The following is an 18,087-nucleotide window of genomic DNA, read 5'->3' on the forward strand; positions in this document are numbered from 1 at the left end:
TATTTGGGGATTTTATTTAGAGAGCAATCTCCTTCTTCAGAATAACATTATACAAGCAGCATACGACAGGAATACACAGATATTATGATAATACGCTCGTTTCGTTATTTAATTAATTAATACACTGAACTCATTGGAACACAATCATTCATCTTTACAGGTTAATTACAATATGAATTTCACATTGTTCTCCTTAATCAATAATGCAGGATGCCCAAACAGAGTAGAATCTGTTCGTTACATGTGAACAGGTTGACAATCTTTAAGGCTCTTCATGCGTGAGAGTCACTTTTTGAGACATTTTTCAAGTGTAAAGTGCTACGGTCTTACAGAGACTGCTTTAACATCTCCTGTGGTAATCCACACACAAAAGACACTATGAGATTAGGACCAGACAATGACTGCAAAAAGCACTTATTGTGATTCAGAGTGTTAGACAACAGGAGTGTTAAACCTAAAATCCACTAAAGCCAACTTCCCTAAACCATTTTAATATTTTCATAACAGTATTCCATTTGTAGAGTTTATAACAAGTGCATGAAGAACATTCCTTCAGCTTTTTCACTTGCACAGTTACGCTTGTCTTCACTGCGGAAGTGACAAGTGGTTCGTGAATCTCCCTGAACCGGCTTCATCCTCTCTCACAGATAACTTCAATGACGCTTTGCTCCATGGGCGAAGGATCCAGACAGCGATGGGCCGCGCTGCCCACGATCTCGTCCAGCAGGAAATGGACCAAGTTCTCATCGGAGACAAAGCGCCACAGGTACATCTGCAGGTAGTGACAGTCCACCTGAATCTGCTGCAGGCCGTAACGGCCGAACGTACGCAGACGAACACACTCCAGGAATGTTTTCAGGCTGATCTTGATGATCCCGGTCAGGACAGAGACCTGATAAGAGGAAGGAAGATCACATGACATGCACTGAGGATGGCTCTGCGTTTTCCTTTCTTGTGGAAACTTCTGTAGTTAAACTGACAAACTGCGCTCTAACAGAGAATTTGCAGTTGGTCAGTGATAGTTATGAAGCGTTATTATCGTTAACACACACACACACACAAAAAAAAACTATGATCATGTTAAAAAGGAAAGAAAAAAAAAAAAGAGGGTTCTTAAATGAACTAAGCTGAAATTCTGATTGATTATGAAACTAGCAAACTGGTGTGAGGCAATTTAAAGATTTTTTTTCTTTTAAAAACAACTCAAATTTTTGTGATTATTACTAACGCCACTATTGGTCAGTTAAAAGTTAAGACCTTTGTGAAACACAAATAAAACAAAACGATTAAGTCCACAGATTCCGTTTCCAACCTTGTTAAACTCGACGGGGCTGAAGATGTCAATTCTCTCAGAGAAAAGCTTGTGGATATTACTCAGAAGGTTGGTATCCATGGGAGCACTGTGAACATCAAAATGAGTTGAGACACGATCATAGGCAGCATTTAATATTCAATTAAAGCCATAATAAAACAACAGATGGTCCTAGCACTCAATAAATTAAAACTAAATTTCATAAATGGGCTGGGTATTTTACCTTGGTGTGTAGCTGGGGGCATAGCGAACCTGCTGTCTTGAGCTGCTATAAACTGAGAAGGTTCGTTTACTTGAATCACTGCTGTGGGCTTTCCTTACACCCTCCTCATACAGAAGTCCCACCTACCAGAGAGAGAGACACACACCAGTAAGGGCAAGACACACAATACCCAGAACACAAGTTACTGAAATATCTCAATGGGATTCTAGAACGCAGAGCAAACGAATGATGCATATGTATCCACGTCAGTGGCTGTGTCCGAAATGGCATACTAGCGTACTGCATACTGGCCCAGTATACACTGTATACTGCACACTACTCCACACACTAGTATACAGTATGGTACGCAATTATGAGAACTTTCGTGTAGTGTACTGCACGTTTGCTATCGGTTGGGCTATCTGTTCTGTTAAAATCGAACAACACACGAATTCCACAAATATCTATCAAAAGTAGCCATATAAGAAAGCGTATGAACACTTATTACACCAAAATATGCAACTGATACATTTATATTCGGAACTGCAGCCGCAGTTGAAGTTGAAGCCGCTTCTGTCGCTGTCCGCCATGTTTTTTTAATTTTTTGACAGTTGAAAATCACCGCGTTGCATTATGGGATGCAGTACCCGACGAAGTGAGCTCCGGTTGTATACTGCAAATTTTCACCAGAGTAGTACATCATCCGGGTAACGGATGTCCTGCATACTACTTACTACTTTTATGTCAAGATCAGTATGCGAGTAGTATGTAGTCTGCCATTTCGGACACAGCCGCTGAGTCTGTGCCTAGTACTACCTACCTGCACATCGATGGAGGTCGTGTCCTCCACCACTCTCTTCATCACAGCCCGGACGTTCCGAGGCTCGATTGTATTGACCCAGTCTCTTGTTTCCACACTTTTCCTCAGCATCTGAGAGATGATCAATCCCTGGACCTACCACAGAGAAAAAAAATTCTTCAAGTCCCTATAAGGTCTTGTGCATAACAGAGAAGAAAAATATGCAGGTAACATGAGGGCACCTTCACGTAGTGATTCAGTAGTTTCTGAGCTGCTTCTTTGGCTTCTGTGCATAGTGCTGTAACTGGAGTTACTGGAGTATGATGCTAAAAGAAAGAGGAGGAGGACAGGAAGTATGAATGACAAAAACCGACAGAAATTGTGAAACAGTGTCATTATGAGCTAAAAATGAAATTTAAAAAAGCGTTTAACAGAGGCAGATGTTTACAAGCATACAAAATCGACGACAGTTTACAAACAATATAATCTTAGCCTAATCATGGGTTGCGTTCCTAACATTACACATTTTTGCTGAACTTGTGAAGAAGAAAAAAACCCTCTTTGAGAGTCAAGAGAGCCTGCCTGCACAAGGAACTGCTCGTCTGTGAGGGTGAGGATATAGGAGATGGTTGAGGTCTCGTAGTCCAAACAGAGACGAGACAGGAGCAGGAGGAGCGCGGGGGGAGTGGATCCACCTCTGTCCCCTGCACTCTCGCAAAACTGACGAGATGACTGGCATATGAACTTAATGAAGCTTACCACCAAGTTCTCACGTACACCCTGACTACAGAACTCCCCCTGTTAAAAAAAAAAAAAAAAAAGTCGACAGAGTCAGCATTTACCTACATAAATACAGAAAGATACTCTGGTGTTGCACATAGCTCGCTGAAAAGAAACGCTACTTTTACCTTGAAATAAGGCTTATTGGAGAATGTGATATCCTTTGCGGTGAAGAGATGCACCGAGGCCAGTACCGATTTAATCTGATTGAGAATGGAGCCAGACAAATTGGAGAGCAGGTCCGGTAGACTGGGCGGGGCATCTTTACCTGTGGCACCTTCCCGTGCGAGAGCCCCTCCTCCTGCCACATTCGTACTGGTCACCGTGAGCCGTGGGGCGGCCAAAGCCTGTCTGATGTCCGTCAGGCTGTCCAGGTAGAAGCTCTGCAGGGCGGCCAGGTACTGTTTGATGCGCTCCCTCGCCGCACGCACAACGATCTCAGTCCCCTGGCTAGGCACCGCGGACCCAGGCAACAGTTTTGCCACAGCCTGCAGCCTGCGATGGAAACGGTCAAGAGCTCGCACCAGCAAGGAATTATCCCCTACTCCTTTTTCCTCTTGGATCCTACGTTCCACGAGAGAGAAGTACCTAGCAGCTAGTGCGTCAACAAATACGTGTAATTTGCCACTGGCCATCTCAGGGATATTTTTGGAGGCTAGTTCACCCTCCTGTGGACAGTTGACAAACAATTCTTGATAGGAGGCGATGACCAAGCAGAGGTTACTAACAAATTCATTGCACCCTCTGTCGATGAATTCTAGAATATCTGTCCTGGGGCTGGGGGAGAGGAAAGGATTAGATGTTGGTGCGGAGGCAGATGGAGACACTGGATTTGATGCGGGGCCAGGTTTCTGGGCAGGGCCTCCAGAGCTGTCAGCGGTCACAGTGGCTTCAGCTGTAACTTGTAACTCCGCCTCCAGCCCTTGCAGGTCGGTCTCCAGTCGGGATTGGGCGTGGCTCAGGAACTTGTCGCAAAGTTCCTCAGCAGGCTCGTCAAGCTGAAGCAGCAGTTCCACACACTCCGAAAGATCTTTCGCGCTCGAACCGCCATCCCTATAAGCAAATTCAACACAACTGTTTAGATATATGTCGAGGAGACGACGCTTAAACAATCGAGTTTCCAACCGACCGCTGTCTAGCCACAACCGACCTGAACTTCTGCCGCAGTTGCTGAGCGAGCTGGTCCATGATAGCGTGGCAGTCATCCTGGATTCCTCTGAACGAGGGCATGTGACTGTACTGCTGCAGAACACAGCGTGCCCGTCGGTGGGCGTTCACCGCTTGGGCATAGGCCTGCAGCTCTAAGCATTTGTTCAGTCTGGCCGGCAGCTCGAAGAGGAACTGAAGCTTTCGGAGGAGAGTGTGAACTCCTTGAAAAGGCAAAAGAGTTTGAGAAGAGGGACACAAACATGGATTTTTGAAGGGTCCGTTCTCACCCTCCTCATGCTTCAACAGAAATGGAAATAAGGATGTTAAATGAGATCTTCATACCTGAGAGTTTTGTAATCTGAGCATGTTGGTCCTGTAGTGTTCCGCTGATTCGTGCACTAAATTCAGTAATAGCTGCCATATTAGTGGCCAGACAATCCATCTCATCCTCCATCTTCTTAAAGTCGTTCTTCATTTTTCTGATTGTGTCTGAGGCAGACAAGAGCGAGTAAAATGTATTAAAAATATAAGGGTTCATCCTAGACATGCAGAGAGGCAGTTATGCTCTGATGTATATTTAGTCTCAGTGATGCGTTTTAAAGGCCATGTCTGTGATTACAAAAGAAAAACAGTTGTGCATTACGTAGGAATAATCGATACATTAGAAGACTGGTTTTAAAAATAGCTCATCTGAGCCATGAATACAAAGCATTACTCCTCCCCCAACTCCAGATCTTTTCTCTCTAACCTGTAGCCGAGATGAACTTGTTGTAATTCTCATAAACGAGCGTCTGCATGTCACTGTCCAGAGCGCGGATCTGTTTCACCATACAGCTCTCCTGGTCCATTAGCTCACCCAGGGAACACTCCCTCCTCAGCTGAAATAACAAGAAGCATTTCAAAGGAGACTATTCTGCTCTACAGAGACAATGTGCAGGTAACTCAGATTTCGAGCAGAGTAAGTCAATGGTAATTCGTGTGTTTTTGAAGCAGTCACTTGTCAGGTTAAGAGGGGAGTACCTTTGTAGGGAACGACCACATCTCGTTTGAAACTGGAACTGCTAAGGGCATGGAGTACTTGTTTTGGTATTCCGGTTGCACGTAATTCGTACATTTACTGATTTTTAAAGAAAACAATTCTACGGCATATTCTCGTTTTATTCGTTACAGAATGCTGTCTGCTTTCAATCAGCGGCTGGACTACAGTCTATGAAAACAGTGAAGTATTGACACTTCACACGAAAACCATAGCGTTGGAAATCTGTAGCTTTGTTACAGCTATAAAATATATCATTTAAATCTTGGGAGGGAGAAGGGGGTGAACAAAGCAGTGGCGCCCTGTGTTATGTGATATCAGAGAACCTTTTCTATCTAAATTACAGCTTGACTGGCCAGCTGTCTGCTGAGGTGCAGCTATCACTGTTGACGTAAGGCCGAACGAGTTTCTGTCGGACCGGATGTCACAAAGATTCAACTGTAATACGAAAGCAGCTAACTGCAACGTATATTAGTACCTTGTTAAGATAAACTTCTGGGTCAAAATGCGGTCCATTTATATCGCATGGATCTAGCGACTCGGCTAGTTCGACCCGCTTTCCCTCGTCGTTCAGGCCGTAGTAGAGCTTCAGCATTCCGTGTACCCTTCGCTTACGCGTTGGGTCCGAGTCCGGTGGCGTTGTAGCAGTATCAGCACCAGGATCCGCGTCCATTTTTGCGGAACCGGGGAGTACGCCGTAATGTCACTCCGAAAATATATGCAGGCTATCTCAGTGGCTTTTAATTATAAATAAAAATACTAGCTTCCTTAACTGTCTGCAAGAAGCTTTACCAGTCAGTTTGGATGTGAAGAAAGCAACTGTGAGGTCATTCCAATATGGCTACAAGAAGCTCATATATGTCAAAATAAAAGTTCCTAAACTCATGCCTCTTTTTATGTTGGTTTTAAGAAAAGCAGTGCACATAAGACATGTACACAATAGTGTTAGTGATATTTATTAATCTGTTTTTCTAGGAAGAAGACTTTTGTTGATGTTACGAACTATTATTTATGTGGATTTATACAATTGCATCTAAAGATCAATGCTTTGACCCCCTTACCCTACTTATGTCCAAGCCTCTTATTCATTTGACCAGCTGCTACTGCCCACTGGAAAATGAAACAAACATTACTCCCATAAAATCTCCCAATGACGTTAGAGTGCAAAATTCAAAGATAGGATTAGTAATTTTGCTCAATGTGCTATCAATCTTGAGAGCATAGTCCACTGAATATTCCTCGACATCAAACATTTCTAAGACCAAGTTTGGGAGTGCGAGGAGTTACTGGCCATAATTCATAAGCATTAACCTGATGTTTCTGTGTTCAGTTCACAAACTGATCAATCATCGTCCAGTCCGTAAAGTGAGTACAGTAACTATTGCATGCCCAGTGACTCAATATTATAAAGATTCTGATGACAAAGGTATTAGATGCGTTGACAGGTTAAATGCTTTTAATACCCTGAAATCATCTGGTCAAAATGGAGCACTACATGTCGCATTGTTTGATTCACTAGATATGCACCGATCACGTTATGAGGTCTATCCCTACAGAGTGGCTCATCAAACCAATGAGCCACATTGAAATTTGGTAAATTAAAAGAAAGAAAAAAAAGCTCCAAGAGGACAACAGGGCAGCATATTGGGTATAAAAATACATACCCAACCAATCAAGCTCAGTGCACCTGAGAACTGCACGGATGGAGTCAAGATTGGGTGCAGACTACTGAACAACCTCTGCTGTGCGGATGATGTGATAGAAACATCAGGAGTATAGGATCTCGTCAAGTATGGTGTGAAACTCGACGTGTCAAACATGACATTTATGGTATGAGGCTGTAAACATATTATCATCAGCATACATACTGGATGGATGCCAGGTAAAACAAGTTGCAGAGTTTGTGTATCCAGTTGCGACAGAATCAGCGACTGGAACTTGTGACTGTGACATCGGAAAACGCATGACAAAAACAAACGTGACAACACCAAGACCTATCTGGAAAGACAGAGGCATTCATAAAGCTACAAAACTACGAGCGAACAAAGCACTTCTGGTAAGGAAGGTTTAGGAAACAGTGCAATAAGTGGAGTTCATGAGATGAACCTCAACAACAAAGGCAGTACTATTGCATTCATCAAAAAGAGCAGATGGTTGAACACTTCCATAGATGACAGTGTCAGATGACTTTACTGCAAACCAAACATTTTGTCATGAGCAAAAAAAGACCAATAAGTAGCGATCATTTATTAAATCATTTTTCCTGTTTATTACATCTGAGGACAGTGCATTTAAATAACACAGTAATACAAAAGTCCATTGAACTGAAATACTCTTCATTGTCAGACATATGCTACAGGATTAGAACAAGGCATTATTGAAAGGTTACAAAGTTGCATATAAATGGGTTTAGCCAAACCTGCTTCACAAAAAAAAAAAAAAAAAATTTTGGTAGTGCATGTTATTAAAAGGTTCTGAAATCTGAGGAGCCACAAAAATCTTCATGGACATAAAAACTAGAGGGTGCTAAGATTTCATCGACAACAACGGTGGAAGAATAAAGAGAGTTAGTAATATGTTCCAAGAAGAGCGTCGGGTTCAAGAAAGGACCTCACTCAGTAACAGACATGACACAAATACAAAAAAAAGGCACTTTTAAATTGGTCATTATACAGACTCAGTCAAAGAATTCAACCGTTTCACACATTCACGTTATTTTTGTTGTTGTTGTTGTTTGCATGTATATGGAAACCTTCAGAGACCAACACTTTAATTCACTGGGAGTTAAATGAACAGTACCTCATACAAGGACTATGGACTTACAGTCCCCCTTCAGCTGACGTGCCACCGTAAAGCCATTTTCAGCAGGTGAACAGAACAATAAAAAAAAAAAAACAGATAAAAATACAACACAACACAAAACACAACTGAGATGGGAGAATAATGATTGGGAGAAGGTGAGTATTACAGTAAAGTATAACAAAATAGAAGGAAAATGGACATTTTACACATTACAAAAGGTCTTATTTCTGTATCTGTCTGCTGTTGACCTGTGTAGATACGTTCACTCAACGAGTACACATGTATTTTTACAATACAGTCAAAGTCAAATGTTTCGGTCAGAGAGGGCAAAAATAAGCAGAACAGAAAGTTGATTGTATACACTTGCTCTTTTTTCTTTTTGAATCCTGCTCTCATTCTTCCTTTTTTTTTCTCTCTCACTCACTCTGCATATTTAATCTTCCAAGCAAAGCATGAGGTCAGGCCACAGCACACACATACAAACTGCTGAAGGCAGCTCTAAAAATCGCTACAAAAGACAAAGTGTACATTGATCCTTTTAGTAATGATTTCACTTCAGTGAGATTGCATATGCATCTGTTTTTTTTGTTTGTTTGTTTGTTTGTTTGTTTTTTTACATTTAAGTCTAGATGGACAGTTCACTGAGTCAAACACGTTCCATCTCTGAGCAATGAAATACAGTACATTCCTAACAGAGTTTTCACATGCATAAAATATCCATTATCGCAGGTGCTTTGCTCTTTGCTTATTCCGCCTGCAGAGGTTCGTACTAGCTTGCTAAAACCGTGACCGCTCTGCACACATGCAAGTATTTCTTCAGGCAATGTTCATAAAGAACTGTAACTGAAAGAAGTTCTTAAGTGACTAAAATTAAGACTTCAGCAACATATGAGGTGGATCCTCCTAACTACAGGATCACAAAAACAGTTACCCAATCGGCTTGAGCCTGGTTTCCGGGGCAACATTCTGAGTGTGACTGCGATATACTCTTTGAATTTTGCAAAGTGAAACAGACTCCTTTTGTAATATAGCATCCTCTGCATGTTCAAATGTAAAACTCAGCATGAATATTATAAGATTGGATTAAGATTTCTTTATGAACATAGCCCTAAGTGTCAGTGAGTTTGGGAAGCAGCAACTGACAGAAGAAGAAGAGGCAGTTTGTTTTGGTGTTAAGCTAACTATTTCAATAGTCTCCATGCTGGCCCCCATTCTCAAGAGCTGCTGTCTGTTCGTTTTGTTTGGTTTCAGTGGTTGATTGCATAATTCATACAACAAATAATCCAAATTTGCAATCTGGAGAAAAACAGCTATGAAGGTGCCAAACATATATATATTTTTTTTTTCCCAGGCAATAATTACCCGTTTTGCCCTCTTGAACCACAACTCAAACAAACAGCAAATAACTTCACGTCACACTATGAGTCTTTTTTTTTTTTTTTTTTCAATGAACGAGGCATCCAGAATATTTGACTAGACGACAGATACAGTCAAAAAAAAAAAAAAAATCAGTTCACTTCCCATAAATATTTCCTCTAGTTCATGTTCCAAGCCTTGGTCCCAATTCTGTCTATCCAGATTGTTTCTTTTTCCTGCTTGTCTAGTGTGTTTTGATAGGCAGGCGTAGTCGTTTTGGTCTCTGAACAAAAGGGGGAAAAAAAAAAACAAAACAGGGCATCATTTCGTCCAGGGCCTCACCCTTGCTCTAAACTCTCGGCCACCTGCACGGCTGAATACGTGGGCACTGTCGCCTGACGGGTGAAGAAGGAAGCAGCTCTCTTTGGCTTCAGACGTTTTATCTCTTTGCCTGAAATGAAATGATGAAATAAAAAACAAAAGACAAATACGAATGAAAATGCGTCTCATCCAACCCTCTGTTCTCCACAATATCAAAGTTCTCAATGCATCACTGTTGCCAGGCAACATTAAATCCGTCCCTTGATTTGAAATGAGAGATTTTGAGATGTAAGGGTTGTTTTTTTTTTTTTTTTTATTACAGAGTGTTTGGGGGTTTGGCTGTCGCTCACCGTCATCCACGTAGCTGATGGTGTTGAGGGAATGTACTCGACTGCACACCACGCTGCTCTGCCTGCGCAGTTTGGCCTGCCGTGAAGCCTTGCTTTTCTCACCGCTTGCCACCTGGCCCGCAGGTGGCTGGGATGGTGTGACCTCTCCATCCGTGCCCGTGGCTGCTGCTTCACCCACAGACCGCAGCTCCACGCAAAACTCAATTAGACCGCTCATCAGCTCGGCCTACAGCGCGGAGAGGGAGAAAAGAAAAAAAAAAAAAACGTTGTCAAAATACTCCACCATTTCGTTGCAATTCTTCTTGGACTTTCACTTTTTCGATGAAGAAAAGTTGTGTTTCAAGCATTTGTAATAGTTTCTTTTGCATCTCATACTACGTATAATAAAACCTTTCTTTATATTTAGTACTTAAGTAGTTTGTTTCAGCCAGTAGTCCCACCATGGACATTAACCATGCAAGAGCACAGTAGTCTTCTCACCTGTTTGGAGTAGATTTTCAGTAATTTATTCACAGGCGTGCCAGCCTCTTCTCCGTCAAACTCCAACCATAGTATGTGAGAATCCTCCTCCTCATCAGGGTACGTGTGGTCCCAGGACAGCTCACTGAAGCGCAGTCCCAGGAGAACATGCTAACAGACAGACAGGAGCCCATCAGTGCAATGTAATTACAATGCTACAACAGTTATAAACCGTAGCGCAGCGGAGAACAATATGTATACGTATAAGTATTCAAGGGTGGCTCTACCTTCTCCTTTGGATCTATCACGTAGACTCCGTCCAAGCTAATCCCTACGCTGACATTCTTACGTTTCCCTCTGTGAAGAATCCCTTGGACTGGTTTATCTATTGCTCCCGTGAAAAAAGCGCATCTGTCGGAACAATGTAAATGAAGAAATACATTTTATGTTACACACACACACACACACACACACACACACACACAACATGTTCAGTTTCATCTACGACTCCATGCTGATTAAGACGCTCACATGTTAAAAACTACACAATCAAACAGTCCGTTATCTGTCACTGTGAGGGTCAATAGGGGTCATACCCGTAATATGGCAGGGCATGGCAGGTGCTGAGGTACTGCCGAAGGTGAGGGGTGACGTCCTGAGTGTCCTGAGCTGAGGAGCTTAATGTCTGATACTCCTTCACTAAACTCTGCTCCAGCTCGGCCTGACGGCTTCCCTTTCCCCTCAGGGTGGACAGGAAGCCCCCTCCTCCACCCATCACATGAGAGGGTAAAAAGGAGGACAACTTCTTCTCTCTAGAAAACAAGTGAGGACAGGCATGACAAATCAGCAGTCACAAATCAACCTGTTTTTCAGCCAGGATCCCAGTGTGTGCGTGTATTCTCTGTATGGAGGGATCTCTCCATATTCTGTATATGTATACTACAAGAATCTGGGAGTCAAAAGTTTTTTGACTAGTATAACCAGAAGTTCCCGTGGCAAGAATAAAAAAAAAACAGTTAAAAGTGGAGTAGCTGTGGATTACCAAGGAATAAGGTTGGGAACCACCGTCTTAGACCCTTTATCACATAAAATCAATGTTGCAAAGATAATCATGGTACACAAATCAGGGTGCAAGACAATGCAGGCACTGAGGAACAAACATTTCCACAGAAAGATGTCCACTGAAAGAATCAGTATTGCAGATCTGATCCAAGCTTGCATTCCTGAATAACCTCACAAAACCAGACGGCACTAAAGAGTGTTTTATTCACGTACAAAAAAAAAACGTTTTTCCTTAGAAAATGACAACAATTCTATATAAAGCAACAGTATAATTAAAAGCACATGTAAATTTGGCAACATGTCCTTATAGAATGGACTAACTGGTGAGATATTTCTCTTTTCCCCCAAAAGGAATGCACGCTTTCCTCAGTCATGAAACTGATTTAATCCTAATCAAAGAGAAACAATAATAAACCCATTTTGTTTCTGAGAAGTGTGAACGGCAACCATTTCTGCCAGAGCTCTTGCCAAAGCATCTCATTTCCCCTTAAAATACTCAAACTGTGACTGTTTACTGCTTTTACTTAACTGATCCCGTAACTGTGACCCTTGATGTACCATTTTGGATTGAACTGTACTTTCGGTCATATTTGAAAATTAACATCTATTTCTAACTGTTAGCAAATTACATCTTGTAGCACAATGTATCTTTGGCTTCTCAGAATGTTTTCAACATATCTATCTAAAAACATTCTGTACTTAGCTTGTCTATTTTTGACCAATCAAAGTGGAGATGACCACACCTAAAAAGCCCACAATTCCATAATGGAAACCATGTAGGACTTGCATCACTCAGGAGTTATGAAGGGGCTAATCTTAGTAGAAAGAAAATACATCAGCACTGGTTCTGCCTGTCTATGACAGGTGAAAAAAAGATTGCCTTCAGCTGGACTGTAAACAGATGGATGTCTTCAGTGGAGTGTAACCTACCGCACGACTGTAAGTAGTTTCTGGTCCTCGAGACCAGCTCCCAGCTCGATGGCACAAGACAGAGCCCCTAACTTTAACCAGTGTTCTGGATCACAAGGATAACGTCCTTCCAGAATATTCCCCTTTGCCTCGTCATATAGCAGTCTTAGCACTCCCTCATCTTCAATCTAAAATAGTTGAAAATAAAAAAGGAATTAAATGGCAGATCACAGGTGTCGTAAACCCATAGTGCACAAAAACATGGAAAGTTGAAAGTGTGTATGGTTTACAGGAAATCTATCTTTAATAAAGAGACCATCAGTAAATTCACAACTGTACCAGACTCAGAATTTGTAATCTCAAATGAATATTACATTACAATAGCTCACGCAAAACACTCAAAGTCATTATTGTGCAATCGTAAAGCCTATGTATAGGCTACACAGCAGTTTCTTTCATTAAACCACATTTTTTCAACTTTTATCTCTTTATGAATCAGAGGAAGTGGCAGTACTTGTAGTTCTTTGGACCTGGGATAAAAAACATTCCTCCTGTACTGCAGGCATGGCTCGTCTGACAGGGAGAAAAGAGGAGCAAGAGAGCATATATTCATTTCACAGAACAGAAAGTTATTTTTACTCTTATCGCTGATATGAAGAAATCACACTCGTACTTAAAAACAGAGTACACACCCTGAGAGATATCCTCTGCGGAGGCATCGGTGAAGCGGTAAAGCAGGTCCTGCCACTGACGACACAGTTTATAGGGCTGATGCTTTGGCTTAAGCTGCAGCTCTTTTGAGAGGTGATCAAGTGTGGAAGGAACAGGAGATATGGGGAAGAACAAACATCAAAACACCCATAACCAAATATTTTTATTTTGAGTGAGAACTGATGTAGCACTGCCACTGAAAAGTCAAAATAACTAGTTTCCTGCTAGAGGCACTGTTCTGTGGTCTGTCCTTCAAATAATAGCTTCCTTTTAAAACAGGGACGAAAATATCATCTCCCTAAACAGGACAATGTTACACATTTCTCAGATTGTAGCCTTGGCTCTTTTAAAACTGCTGTCTCTTAACATCGCGGCAGCCAGTAAGATTATAAAGGTCATCATTGTTTCGGTAAAACGCCCACCCTCTGTTGCACTGAGTCAGGGCTGGACGTAAAATCGCTGCGAGGATTCCAGCGTTAAATGTTACTTGAGCATATACAGCTATGCTAACAACAGACACAATTTAAAACATTAAAGAAAAAATCATAACTTGGAAAAAAGGTTGTTCCTAGCTAACATTTCGAAATGTCAAAACTTCTTTCTTTACCAAGCAGAGGGGAAGACAACCAGAAAGCAAAAGCATCTTGTGCCGAGTCCGGGACATTGAGGGCTTCTCGGACACTCCGGCCAAGTTCCTGTACAGTCGCACAACCAACGCTATCCACACACAAGTGTACTGCGCTGTCGCTCACCAAGTAAACAAGAACATCTTGGGCTAAAGAGAAGAAATAACAGGTCAATGTAGAATAGGAAACCAGAGGTCAGTGTGGGATATCCTCTATAAAAACGGAGTGAATCGTAAATTAATAACGAAAATAAATCAGTTCATTTCAGTTCCTGAGTCAGGGGCAATGAACAACCACCCTCCCAGAAACGATATACCAAAAATGTCTTAAGGAGCACACTAACCGCGGGTAACGGATGAAGCCACACTTCCTCGTTGAGACCGTGTGTGCTCTGATAGATCTGAAGGAAACTCACACTCATCTCCTTCCATCTGCTGCAACACAATTGTAAAAACGGACAACTTTACCAAAGAGTGAATGAATGTCCTGTCTGACCAGATCTCACAACTTGCTTAGGCAAAATAACGACACTGATAGCACAATACGACTGTTGGCAAATCGACATCGAAAACATGAAAGGTCAGTGGTGTAGTTATCTCAAGACTGATAAACTGTACTATTCATCAGCATAAAAGACAATTATTGTCACTGCAACGTGAAGTGGCCTACTTGAAAAGCATGGATGATAGCTAATATTAGCTGAGTACGTTAGTTGTAACCAGCTATCTGTCTAAATAGCTAGGACACCAAATCCAACACAGCCTTAGGGCGAACTGTTGCTAACGTCTTGTGGATAGCATATATCCAACAGATGTTTGGAGCACTGGTGTATACCAAAACACTTTATGTACAATTTTAGCAAGCTCGTGACACATACAAAAAGTACTATGGGCAACCTCAACAAACGGACAAAGTGTTCCTCATGGACTTTTTGACTCACTTGCAAGGTGGGTTAAGATAGCTTTTGACCTGTTAGCTTGTTGGCTAGCAAACGTTCGCTTCTTTAGGTTAGCTGAATAGATTCGCATAAATGCACTGTATCCCTACATTACCACAATTAGGGAAGCGATCCGCGTTGGTTAGCCGTGAAATCTAATGTTATTTAACTTAAGTCTGCATTCAAGAAAAAGGTTAAATTACCATGTCCTTGTTGTGGTTGATTCCTTTTCGAAGAGGGTAAACAGCATCAGTTTATTTTCCGAAGAGACAGGAACGTTGCCAAGCTAAAAGAACACCAATACTATTGCTGTCTGTGACGCCGGGATTAGTGCTGTTACAGGGAACAGCGCCTTTTTCCGTTCTGGGGAGCAGAGCTGGCGTCAGCTTTCCCAGGCATTTGCAATGCCCTAACCGTTGTAAGCTTAACGACGTGGCTGATCTCAGATCATCGCTAAAGTACGAGCTCCGCACAGCAGCCCACCCCCGTCTGGTGCGTTGATCCACCTCTTACTGGATGACTCGTCACAGACAGACAGCTGCAGTCACAGCCTTCCTCTGACACTTAAAATTTCAAACGCACTCACGATTTCGATGGATTTAGTGTTAGAAACAGTGCAAGTGATAGTTCAACGTTAATTCAGCTAAATCCTGATACATTCCATGTGCTGTCTGTCTTTGTTTCTTCCTCTGTTTATTTCTGTCTTTCACCAGCATTATAATTTTAGAACTAAAGTAATGGATTTTGGATTGTATTTTGCAATAACATTATGTTGTGAGCCAGTTAAGTAACACCTTTACATTCTGATTTCTTTCAGCGTGAAACACTAAGTTGAAATATTTAGAACTGTCGTTGGGTGATTTTAAGTGTACACATTGTTGGTTCTTGCCTGAGTCATACATTAAACATACAAATCACTCCAAGGTTTTGTATATACATATACACACAAATGCATGTAATCTCTTTGTCACAACCCCAAGGCACATACATGAATGGGAGTGAATGTGCAAACACACACACACACACACACACACACACACACACACTACTGTCTCATCCTCTGTCCCACACAGAAGGAAACACATATATGCACTCACACGCACAGGCTCAAAGGTCATGAGATCCATGTCATTCTCAATGTTCCCCAATCTATATGAGAAAGTTTTATTTCAAACCATGAATTCATGTTGTCATCTACAAGTGGACTGTAGGACTGTACAGCAGACTCAAAGAAGTGTCAGCAAAAGCAATCCCATCATCATATTCGTAATTATTATCTTGTAATTAAAGATTAGAAAAAAGAATTTTATAACCAAATGGTTCATAGTGATGGAAAGGCATTTATAAATTTCTGCAAACCAAGCAAACAAATAAGATCGTTTATGAACACATTTTTAAAAGAAAAATATTTCATACATGTCAGCAGCGAAGCTGGATTATAAGCAAACCAATCTCCCAGAAACGTACAAAAACCACATTATTCTGCCTAGTACTTTCTACTGGCATAGCAGGATTCTAAGACTTTAAGATTAAACTGGCCTCACAGCCAAAAATGTATGTGTTTTTACCAATCAGTTACTCTCAGTGTGCTTTTGGACTTAGATTTAATTTCCCTGAATTTTGATACAGGTGTGTGTGTCACTTAGAAAAATACTCTGTGCAATTTCCTTTAAGAATTATCAAATAGAAAATTTATTTCACAATTTTGAGTGTGTGGAACTACAAGTTAGTACAGCAAGTACGCCAACAACTCCTCCTGAATGTGATTACAGGGAACATACAGTAATTTATCACTCTGAACACAAAGTTAAATTCCCTGTTTTGGGGGGTAGTACATTTTAAAGGCTGTTAAAAAAATTCCTGGTGAATCTGCTTTCTTTTACTTCACAGTCTTGGGAAAAAATCCTCCATACAAGTTTTTACATGTATGCTAAACATGTCTTACAGAAAATGTGTATATAACATTAACAAAGTGACCATTATCATAATAGTATTTTAATTATTCCTTCATTCAAACGTTTTCTAACAGCAGAGTATTAGTTATTGCATTATGGCAACTTTGTGGGGGGAAATGAGTTTGGATTTCACTTTTACTGCAATCTGAGATGCTGACGAGTTTTTCTAGTCCTGGTTAGATATTAGTGATGTGCAATATGTCATGACGTGCAGTGTTATTCAAACTAGCAAAACCATCAGAAAATCAGTTTAAAAAACAAGGTAATGACAAGATTCTATTATCAAGTAAGAAAAAAAAAAGAAAAAAAAAAGGGGGCTACCTGTGATTAAACCATATTTTCCAAAACGTTTAATTAGATGAATGAACAAAACCACCACGAAAATTTAACAAGCTCTAGTGAAAGCAGACCGATTAAAGTACTTGAATAATCAGCGCTTAAAAATAATCACAACTAGCTATATAATTTGGTCTCTTGATTTCACTGTATGTCATCTAGCCATGTAACAGCAATGGTACATTTCACCTCCTCTTTAATCAGTATTGTCATATTCTAACTCTCCATTCTAATAGTGCTTAACTGCTCCCTGTCCAAAGACCTGTGAATTCCATCTCATCACACAAACAGCCATAAGGGGGAAAGCGTCCCCAACGTGGACTCCCCTGAACTTTAGAGGTATGTAGTCCATACAAAAAAAACCCCCATAATAATTATAATAATAATAATAATAATAAAACACAAACAGCACTACAAAATGAACAAAGTCTTGAACTGCTAGTAGAAGTTAGTCATAACTGGAGTGTACATGGGTGTTTGTGCAATTAAAAGTACAGCAGCAACATGATGTGTTAAGACGTGATTCAAACAGAATCACTTCTATGGAGCGAACAGGAACACTCCTGCCTCAACCGTTCTCTGCTTTACGTGAAACATGAATTGGTGCTCAACTATGTCAAAGTCAAAGACAAGCAACTATGGTGATACACAGAATACGTTTACATAAGAAAAGACAAGTACAGTGCTAAAAAGGACATGGTAATATTGTAGTAATAATAAAAATGAAAGTAAAAATATCAAATATTCAACTGCTTTGCCACTCCATTGGCATGAGGGCAAGTGTCCCCTACCTTCATTCTCCAGTCTGTGTGTGTGTGTGTGTCTCTATGTCTGTGTGTGTGTTTAAGAGGGGAAATAATGTTTAGGTTTCAAGAAACACCACAACCCTTTACACAAATTCCTAAGTGATCTTTTCCCCCACAAGGGTTTACAGCTAGTTCTAATCTGAGAAGTGTGGAATATGGGTAGTTTCTCTTAAACTGTT

General features: G+C 41.0%; 2 protein-coding genes across 2 annotated transcripts; both read right to left on the bottom strand.

The window, feature by feature from the left end:
• Positions 1 to 156: 156 nt before the first annotated feature.
• On the bottom strand, positions 157 to 6,000 carry vps51 (VPS51 subunit of GARP complex). Its single transcript, XM_030792588.1, has 13 exons — positions 5,757 to 6,000; positions 4,991 to 5,120; positions 4,585 to 4,731; positions 4,244 to 4,463; positions 4,002 to 4,146; positions 3,777 to 3,881; positions 3,222 to 3,728; positions 2,896 to 3,111; positions 2,556 to 2,639; positions 2,335 to 2,469; positions 1,536 to 1,657; positions 1,313 to 1,400; positions 157 to 892 (listed from the first exon to the last, which is right to left on the bottom strand). The coding sequence occupies exons 1-13, from the start codon at positions 5,949 to 5,951 to the stop codon at positions 632 to 634; spliced, it is 2,355 nt and encodes a 784-aa protein (XP_030648448.1). The 5' UTR covers positions 5,952 to 6,000; the 3' UTR covers positions 157 to 631.
• A 3,601-nt stretch (positions 6,001 to 9,601) lies between these two features.
• frmd8 (FERM domain containing 8) lies at positions 9,602 to 15,085 on the bottom strand. Its single transcript, XM_030792598.1, has 11 exons — positions 15,015 to 15,085; positions 14,218 to 14,308; positions 13,856 to 14,023; positions 13,230 to 13,331; positions 13,052 to 13,110; positions 12,559 to 12,725; positions 11,163 to 11,378; positions 10,854 to 10,977; positions 10,588 to 10,737; positions 10,108 to 10,333; positions 9,602 to 9,887 (listed from the first exon to the last, which is right to left on the bottom strand). The coding sequence occupies exons 1-11, from the start codon at positions 15,015 to 15,017 to the stop codon at positions 9,775 to 9,777; spliced, it is 1,419 nt and encodes a 472-aa protein (XP_030648458.1). The 5' UTR covers positions 15,018 to 15,085; the 3' UTR covers positions 9,602 to 9,774.
• Between the last annotated feature and the right edge of the window lie 3,002 nt (positions 15,086 to 18,087).

The sequence above is a fragment of the Chanos chanos genome, chromosome 15, assembly GCF_902362185.1.
Source record: "Chanos chanos chromosome 15, fChaCha1.1, whole genome shotgun sequence".
In the NCBI taxonomy this organism is placed as follows: domain Eukaryota; kingdom Metazoa; phylum Chordata; class Actinopteri; order Gonorynchiformes; family Chanidae; genus Chanos; species Chanos chanos.